This window comes from Apaloderma vittatum, unplaced genomic scaffold, assembly GCF_000703405.1.
Source record: "Apaloderma vittatum isolate BGI_N311 unplaced genomic scaffold, ASM70340v1 scaffold3920, whole genome shotgun sequence".
NCBI lineage: Eukaryota > Metazoa > Chordata > Aves > Trogoniformes > Trogonidae > Apaloderma > Apaloderma vittatum.
This window is the reverse complement of record NW_009693833.1, coordinates 12,445-21,109: the sequence shown is the minus strand read 5'-3', so window position 1 is coordinate 21,109 and position 8,665 is coordinate 12,445. Positions and strand designations below refer to the sequence as shown.

At 42.1% G+C, this 8,665-nt stretch overlaps 1 protein-coding gene across 1 annotated transcript in view; it reads right to left on the bottom strand.

Moving 5' to 3' along the window:
- The window catches only part of LOC104270605 (putative olfactory receptor 10AC1), a gene marked incomplete at its 3' end in the record, with an annotated part of 8,163 nt that extends 4,098 nt beyond the window's left edge, over nt 1-4,065 (bottom strand). The window contains exon 1 of the mRNA XM_009865018.1: nt 3,925-4,065. Within this exon, the coding sequence (XP_009863320.1) occupies nt 3,925-4,065 (141 nt within the window). The remainder of the gene's footprint in view (nt 1-3,924) is intronic.
- Between the last annotated feature and the right edge of the window lie 4,600 nt (nt 4,066-8,665).

The window sequence follows — 8,665 nt, the reverse complement described above, 5'->3', positions numbered from 1 at the left end:
CAGGAATGTGGCCAGCAGGTGAAGTAATTATTCACCTTTACCTGTCTCACAAGAAGACACATCTGGAACAGTGTGTCCACTGTCGCCATCCCCCATAAGAGCAATGACAAGCTCAACAGGAGCAGAGGACACAGTGTCAAAGGAGAGACTGAGGGAGGTAGATTTTTTCAGCCTGGCTAAGAGGGATCTAAATGATTATTTTAGCTAGCTATTGGGGGGCTACAGAGACAACAGAGCCAGAGTCCTCTCAAGGGGGTACAATGAAGCAGTCACAACATTTACATCAAAGAAAATTCTGATTGGAAATAAACTAAAAACACACTTACTCTCACAAGAGTGGTTCGTCACTGAAACAGGTGTCCTGAGAGGCTGTGAGATCTTCCTCCTTGGAAATGTTCATATGTTGCCTGGACAAGCATCCTGATCTAGCTCTGGAGCCAGCTGTGCTGGGAGCAGGTGTTGGACTGGAGAGCTCCATAGGTCCCCTCCCATCTAAAACTTTATTTGAGTCTATTACTCTGTTCAGCCTTGGTCAGACGTCCAGTGTGGACAGGAGGAGAACTGTGTGTACCTGAGGATCTTTGCTGTCACAAACTGAAATACCTGTGGAGTTTTGGTTCCTGCAAGGCCAGTAATGGCGACTCTGCAGAGTCACAGTTTGGAAATTAGGCAGAAAAATGCCAAAGTTGTATTTACCAGGTTTTACTCTTTTTTAAATGTGTCATGTAACTTCTTGGAATTAAAACTATGACAGCAGAATTTACCCTCTGTAGTCTCTCAATTCACTTCCTTAACTTTCAACTTCTAAACTTTTTTTTGAAATTTCAACTTTTTTTTTTTTTTTTTGTTTAAGATTCTGCAAACAATTCAGGACACAGAATATACTCAAAGCATTTACAAAATTAAATTCTCAATATGGCTGGAGTTTCTAGATGCTGTTGTATAAAACAACAACCCTGAAATCTCCCTGCATGGCATGTTATCTCTGCAGTGTAACAGAAGTAAAATTGAGGAGGTGATTATTGTATAACTCCACCTAGCAAATTGGGCAGATTATAAGTGGAAGTAATTCTCTCCAGTGAAGAATCTATTTTAGTCAGATGCTTTGCAGAGTAGGATTGCTCCCTCTAGCAAATTCTCTGAGAAGTTCAGAACAGCAGCTGATTAACTTATATATAGTTTCTCTTGGTGTTGTAAAATAAAATTCAGGGGCTTAGGTGGCATTTCTTGGTTTAATTTGTGTTTATCCTCTTCTGTAGCCCAAACCGCAGGAGAAAATCTGCTACCTTAGCAACAATTCAAAAATAATTACAAGGAACTATTTTGACAAGTCTATTCCAACTTTTTTCATCTTCAGATCGTCCTTTTCTGTTGCTGGACTGGCTGTGAACCTAGATGAGTCAGCAAGTACCCAGTAACCAATACCACACAGTCAGCAGTAATATACACTATTATTTTTTTTACCGTAGTGCCCAGCCTTACAGTGAAATAAGTGAGGCAAATTATTGTTTCAGTTTGTGTCTGTGTAGATAAGCTGTCCTTTATTAACATGCGACTTACCCCTCCCCGCAACGTTTCAACACACGCCTACACATTACCTCCAAAACACGGCTCACCGAACAGGGGAGCGTTAGCTGGAGTGAGGCATGCATCCCAGTGCCAGAACACACAGCAACAAGACAAACAAGGAGCGGGAGAGGATGAGAATATGCATGTCAAAGCGACTCCGTACTTCCTCCTCTAGCCCACACCTTTCAGGTTCCCAGCGTTTTCATTACACCTTCTTACAGCCAAATTCATAATGGATTAGTAAAAACTGCATGTTAGCATTAGTGTTTGCATGTCTTTAGTCTGCAGTGTGTTAGAGAGATGCACCTTCTTCCTTGCTGCAGAGTTCAGCTCTGCTCTCCTCCCACACACTCTTAACTGTGTGATTTTTTTTCAGTACACGCCTGCAAGGCTTTGGGATTGGCCTGCCTTAGCCCAAATTTGTATAAAGAGTTTCTTGGAATCCAGCTACGGTTAATGAATCACATCATTATCAGTTTCTATCAGCAATTGCAACATACTTCAGAGGATGTTCTCCTTGGTCTTCAGAAAAAGGACCCGTGCTGGGCTTGCCTATCCACATCTGTGAACTGCCAGCCTGCTCCAAAGAAGGCAAGATAAACAATAAATTTGCCCAGGAAGCATTACTGGGAAGATCAGGGCAATCTGGAGCAGTTTGGAGAAAAATGGAAACAGCTGAGACACGTACCCGGGAGCCTGGAGGAGGGGGTTGGCCAGTCTCAGTGACAGCTGAGCAAGTGGAGCTCTCAGCCCAGACACCCCTGTGGCTATGGCATGGCGAAGAGACAAAACTTTTCAGCTGAAAATAATGTTCGAGCAATATGAAGTAAATAGCCAGTGGTAAAAGAGAATAAAGAGGATAAGAAAGATTGCAGATCTTCTTTGCATGCAAAATCACAGCAATATTGAGCTTCTAGGGGTATCTTACTGTTGTAGGAAGCAAAGATTTTGGCTTTAGCAGCCTCACTGATGCTGCAGATACGTTCACAGGAAAAAAGCTACTTTGTTATTCGGAAACATTATGGTGATTTATCTGATTAGAGAGATTAAGGCAGTTTTAAGGTAGATGGCTTGAATTGGCTTTGGTCACGATTTTTTGATCACCATTCCATTTGGGACTCCAACAAGGTCAGGATCTGGCAGCTGGATCTGGCAGTTGCAGCATCTTGACAGAGACTTTTTAACAGGTACTGAATCCCTGTTCTGCAGTCAACAGGAGTCAAGAAATGCTGCCTCCAACAGAGGCAAGACACTGAAAAAATGTGCATAGCCTTTAGAAGAAGTAGTGTTTCCTTATTCCTGTGAAGTTCCCAGCTTTCTGGGAACCAGGAACTGAAACTGGCTGAGGTGGTAACAGCAGGATGACTGGCATCATTTTGCTTTGGTGAGAAAAAGTATCACTCTGCTCTCATTCAGTTTCTGTTGTTTGTCTTGATAAACACCAGCTGGGAACTCGTTCTGGGAAAGATGCTGAACCATAAACCAACCAAAATAGAATTTTGTAAAAAAAGAGTAGGCAGTCTAGCAACTGACTTCTCCTCACGGTTTGTTAAAGGTGGGGCATTTCTTTCACCTCTCTACTTAGTCATACCCTAAGCCAGCCAAAGGCATAGTCTTACATCTCTGCTAAGAAAATGGTTTCATATATCAGTTAATGTTATCTTAAATATGCAAGCTTTTCCTATTTGAAAAAAAAAAAGAGTTATTGAAAGAAAACTGGTTTAGAACTAGAGAGAAAGGACAAATCTAAAAAGGGAAGTCATGAAAGAAAGGATGAGAAGATTTAAACTGAAATCAGCAAGTGAAAATAAAAAAAGACAGACAAACTAAAAATTACTCTACAGGCCCTGGAAAATATTAAATTGAACTCCTGTAGTTAAGACAAGAAAGAAGATGAATGTAGCAAGGAAGACTGGCATACTGAAGACAGATCCAAGTTTTCTTATCTGATTGAGAACTTGCTTCATGATTATTCTGGGATTTCAGCTTTCCTGGGCATCTAGTTTCTTCTGTGAAATAATCAGTATGGGTGTCCTCAGTCATTCACAGCCCTTAGGGGCATCACCCTTCACCAGTTCTGAAAAACTTGTGCCTGTTAACTTCCCTTTTCAACTTTTTCTCTCACAATGTGATAGCCTGTCATATTAGGTCGCACATTGTGACCACTCCATCTTATCTAGAGTATCAGTTAGGTTCTCAACAAGATAATCCCACCAGCCCAAAATAGCAGGACTCAATGAAACAGAGTGACACAGTCTCATATTGCTGTGGGGCAAGAGAAGCACCATGACAGAGTTGCATATGGGTAACTAAACCCATGCAAGAATGAAAACATGGCCGTGGAATACCAAGGACCTCAGAAATACTGGTATGAGGAAGAGGAAGATGAAGCTGGAGCACTCTGAGACCATGAAGTAAGAAAGCCCAGCCAAGATGTGTGAAAGGAGCACATACATGACTCTGGGTGATGTTAATGGGGGCTTTAATCCCCTTCATCTCTGCCCTGGAAACTTTTCCCCATTGTTCAAAATGAGCTGCTGACCAGAGGAGGTATCTGGAGACTGCAACTCTTAATGTTATTGGAAGTTAGTTATAGATTCATTTGGACTATTGGACAACTTTGTGGATGCCTCTGTGGATCTAATTAAAAGTTTGTTTTTAAACTGCCAGTTTATAACCTACACCCAGAGGGACTCATCTGAAAGTAATGGAGTAGCTGCAGCTCTCATAGCCCTTGAAGTAGCTCAGCAGTGCTCAGCCGCCCTTGGGACTGGGATCACAGCACCCTGGGACCTTGTTGAGAACCACTGGTGTTGACATCTGAAAATGATGTATTTATTTCCTCCTATTTTTTCCCTATACAATGGTAAATGAGGTGTTGTCTCACCTGAGCTCTTCCTTTAGATGGCAGTAGCTGAGACACTCCACCTGGGGACATAATTTGGATTTGCTTAATTTGATCTGATGCAACTACGGCTCTTGGATGGAATGGCATTCTCTTACGAAGTTTTCCGCAGGAGACATGATCCCAAGCTGATGCTGCACACACTCTATCCCCAATGTACCCAGGCTACCACTCATTTTCTCCTCTTCCCGCCTCCTGTTTGGCCATACAGGCTATTGTTTTGCCCCTGCGTCACTTAGGAACCAAAGACTTATTTTCAGGGAAGCAAGACATGTAACTTAGACGAATATGTTGTTCCAAAGAAGCCAACTGCAGAAAGTAAACTGGCAACCAGCATCCCAGACTGAATGAACAAACTCCAGCTAAACTGGAGCTCATTTAGACAGAACTGTGGTAGAGAGTCAATATATGTGTGGTCAGAGAAAGCAAGTGGACTGCAGAATTCATTCTAGCACTGAACTCTTGAGGTTATTTCAAGTTATGTTTCATGCAAGTTAGTTGGAGGTGAAAGAAAAGACTGATCTGTCACTAATGGTGGACAAAATCTATGTTTCAGAAAGCGTATATAGCTACTTCTTGGACTGGATAGCAAGGCAGCAGATGTTCAATCAATGAACCATCCAGCTCTTGCCTTTGGTGTTCTTTAGCATAGTTTGTATTTGTCTCACGCAGTGATATATGCGTTATCTATTTCTATTATTTTCTTGTGTTTGCAACATCTTTATAAACTTACCTAACGTAAGAGCAAAAACTAAAACAACTCAATGAGAATTCAGCAAACTATCCTTAATACAAGGACAAGCATTGCAGCAGCACTGCAGAATACAAGGTGAGATGCAGTAAAATGATACTAATGCAGGTGTCCATGAATGCAGATTTACAGTAAAAAATTTCAAGACAAATGGTTACAAGAGAGAGACTTTTAACAGCTTTTCTTCATGAGAAGCTGTTAAGGATAGGTGAGAGATATATCAATCTGCAGGGATCCTTGTCTACAGGTGTTTCGTATATTTAGATTCTTCATCATGCTCCATGGGTGATCAAAGCCCTTAGCTGAAAGGAGACATTGCATGGCACAAAAAAAATCGTGAGTTGCATGGAGTAACAGGAGGAAGAAGGAGACAACAGCTCTGTCAATCTGCTGAGAGGCAAACTATACCAGTCAGCTCCACAGCTCATTTCCATCCAGTTTTGTTATTGGGACGACCTTAGCACAAATAATTGTCAGGTGAGGTGATATTAAACCTTCACTGTAAGCACAGGTCAAAAAGATTAGGGCCTTATCACCTTCTGAGAGCCTAAGTGAAGATGTAGCATTAACATAGGACTTGTGCTCCATGGAACCTTGTGTGACACCTTACATTACAGTGCTGACAAACATTCTTTGGCCGTCAGAGTCCTGAATCCTGTCCTGGGCAGGGAAACTATGGGCACATTTACATTTAGTAAGAGACCATGCTCATGTTCTCTCTCTTGCTGATCAATACAGCAGAGCTAGGCCTTGGATAGGCAACCAAAAGCCTGATACCTCTGGTGCCCCTAATGTTTTCCAAGCCCTATCTTCAGGGATCTATTTGGTGCAAAGATTTGTATTTAGAAGTAAACTACTTGTTAGAGCACATGCTAGCTGAGAAGCCTATTTATATCTGCTTCTTTATACTCAAACACTGAGAAGAGCTTTCTCCATATTCAGTTTTAGCAACTTTCTTTTATTAGCAAAATGTGATTTTTCCTAATTATAGAACGTAGGCTGAAATGACAGCCTGAGCAACAAACCAAGCTAAGTACAGGCTGATAAATGGGAAATATAATGAAACCGCATCAAGTGGACGTGATACCAAAATGTTCTCCAACGCTACAGAAGCTCTTCACTGAATCACAGAAATATCAGAAACTAGGTCACAGCTCCAAAATGAGGCAGCTCGCATTGCCTGACTTCCTTGGAGATATCTCGGGCAAGAGAGCCCAGAGCACTACGGTTCAAGGTTCTGCGGCGAGGCCATCACGGCTGGATGCAGAGCAGCATCAGTTTGTCTTGCTGCCACCTTCGCTCTTGGAGCAAAAGTCAATTGTTCACTCTTCCGGGGGGTTCGGCTCCAAAATGACGTGGCTCGCATTGCGTGGCTTCCATTGAGGATATCTCGGGCGAGAGAGTCCAGAGCCCTACGGTTCACAGTTCTGTGGCAAGGCCGTTACGGATGGACGCAGAGCAGCACCGGTTTGCCTTCCTGACCCCTTTGGTCTTGGAGCAAAAGCCAAGTGTTCACTCTTCCGGGGGTTGGAAGATCCGGCCTTCTGCTTGGAGCTGGCTTATCACTAATGCCATTTCACATCGTCATGACCTTATCTATCTGAGACTTCAAAGCCTCAAAGTTCGAGACTCCTTCACCACTCTGGTTACCAGTTCCAGTGCTGTGCTGCCTCTTGGTGAAAGTTTTTCCTAATATCCAGGCAGAACGTCCCAAGCTGTGATTTACACCCATTGATCATTACTGTTGTGGTTTTTTACAGTGATAAACCTCTGCTATTTGGGACTGAAAGATACAGGGAAGAGGAGGACAGGACAGGAAGGAGGAAAACCAGGATCAGTACATCCAAACTATGTTGGAAAACAGCCTATAAGAACAGCATAAAGAAGGAATAGCCTTCTTCACTCTTTTTTGCATGGTCACAAGGTGAAAGAGATGAAGGAGCAGAGAGGAAGTGAAGTCATTATATCTCCTTCATTCACTACTTTCAGTTCATGGTGGCTAGGTCTTCAGAATAACAGAGCAGTCAGTTTAAAGGGGCTGCAGATATGAAGTTTGGTCAATGGGATAAAGGAAAGGAAAGTGGAGGATCCTTTTTTTTTTTTTTTTCCTGCTATTAGAAGTGCACAAGTGTAGACTGTTTTGTCCCTGCTGAGAATCTGTACAAATGAAGATCATCCTACAACTCTTACAGTCTCAAGACGTGAGTAGTCAACTGGGAAAGCTGATCTTAATTTGCAGCTGTAACAGATGCAGCCATACTCATCAGCCTCACACTCTTGAATACAGCCTAGGCTGTGATGAGGATGGGCCACCCATGGCTTTGACGGATATGAAATTATGGAATCTGTTAAACCCCAACTGGAAATAACAGAAATGGAGCTCTGCAAATTTTGAACATTATTAAAAAATATGTTTTATTTGTTCTGTGCTTTGATGGGTAGAGCAGCCTTTTGTTGCCTGAAATTTAGAACAGTGTTAACGTTGCATAAGTTAGACCACAGAGATAGGAGTCTTGATATGTGGCTCTCAGCACTTCTGCAGGACACTAAATCTGAAGATTGACTTAATTGTAATTAAGCAATGCATATAATTGTATCTAACAATTGAATTTTTTTTTTTTCAAATACTCCAAACCAAGGCTTTATGTACGAGATGGAGCAACAACATACATTCTCAAATCGCTACTTTCCCTGTCTCGTTTTGAAAGCTTGATAACTATTCCCAGAAGCACCATTACCATCCCAGTGAACAGCCTTCCTATGACTTTTTTATTTCACAAGGTGGTGTTCATATTAAACTTAACATTATCCATTTTGTGTCAGAAGTTGAAGACTGTGGAGCAATGGAAATGCTGCATAGTGAGTAGAACACAAGACACAAGTTATGGCTCCATTTGTCAGTTAGCAATGCATGCAATGGCAAGTAAAAAGGGCACAAGGCCACTCTGAAAACAAACTGTAAATTTATTGGTAATAGAGATTTGTAGATGTCTCACAACAACAGGCCCTACTCAAAACAAGAGTGACAAAACCGGGAGCACACCAAGCCTGAGCACTGCTACTTATTTTATGGGATAGTTGATTAAAGGAGAAAACCAGGAGAAAAACATGAATTTTGAAAACTCTGTTGCAGAGTAAGGTGAATAGTCAGAATAGTGTGTTGACATCCAGGCAGTTAAATGGACCAAAGTCTGTTTTCTACTACACTGAGGAAGAAAAACACGGGGTCTGAAAGTTTAGATAGTAAGACACAAGTAAAAATCTTTCCCTGTAGTCAGCTGAGTCTGTGATGTTTGATGTGTTGGCCGCATTAGGCAAGCATTCACATCTTCACCGAGGAACAATCTTTTCTGTCTCTGGGTGATGCACCCAACCTCACTGCTGGCTGAACCTGCGACCTGGGAGGCAGCAGCACGTGCCACAGGCCTGCAGCAGAGGGA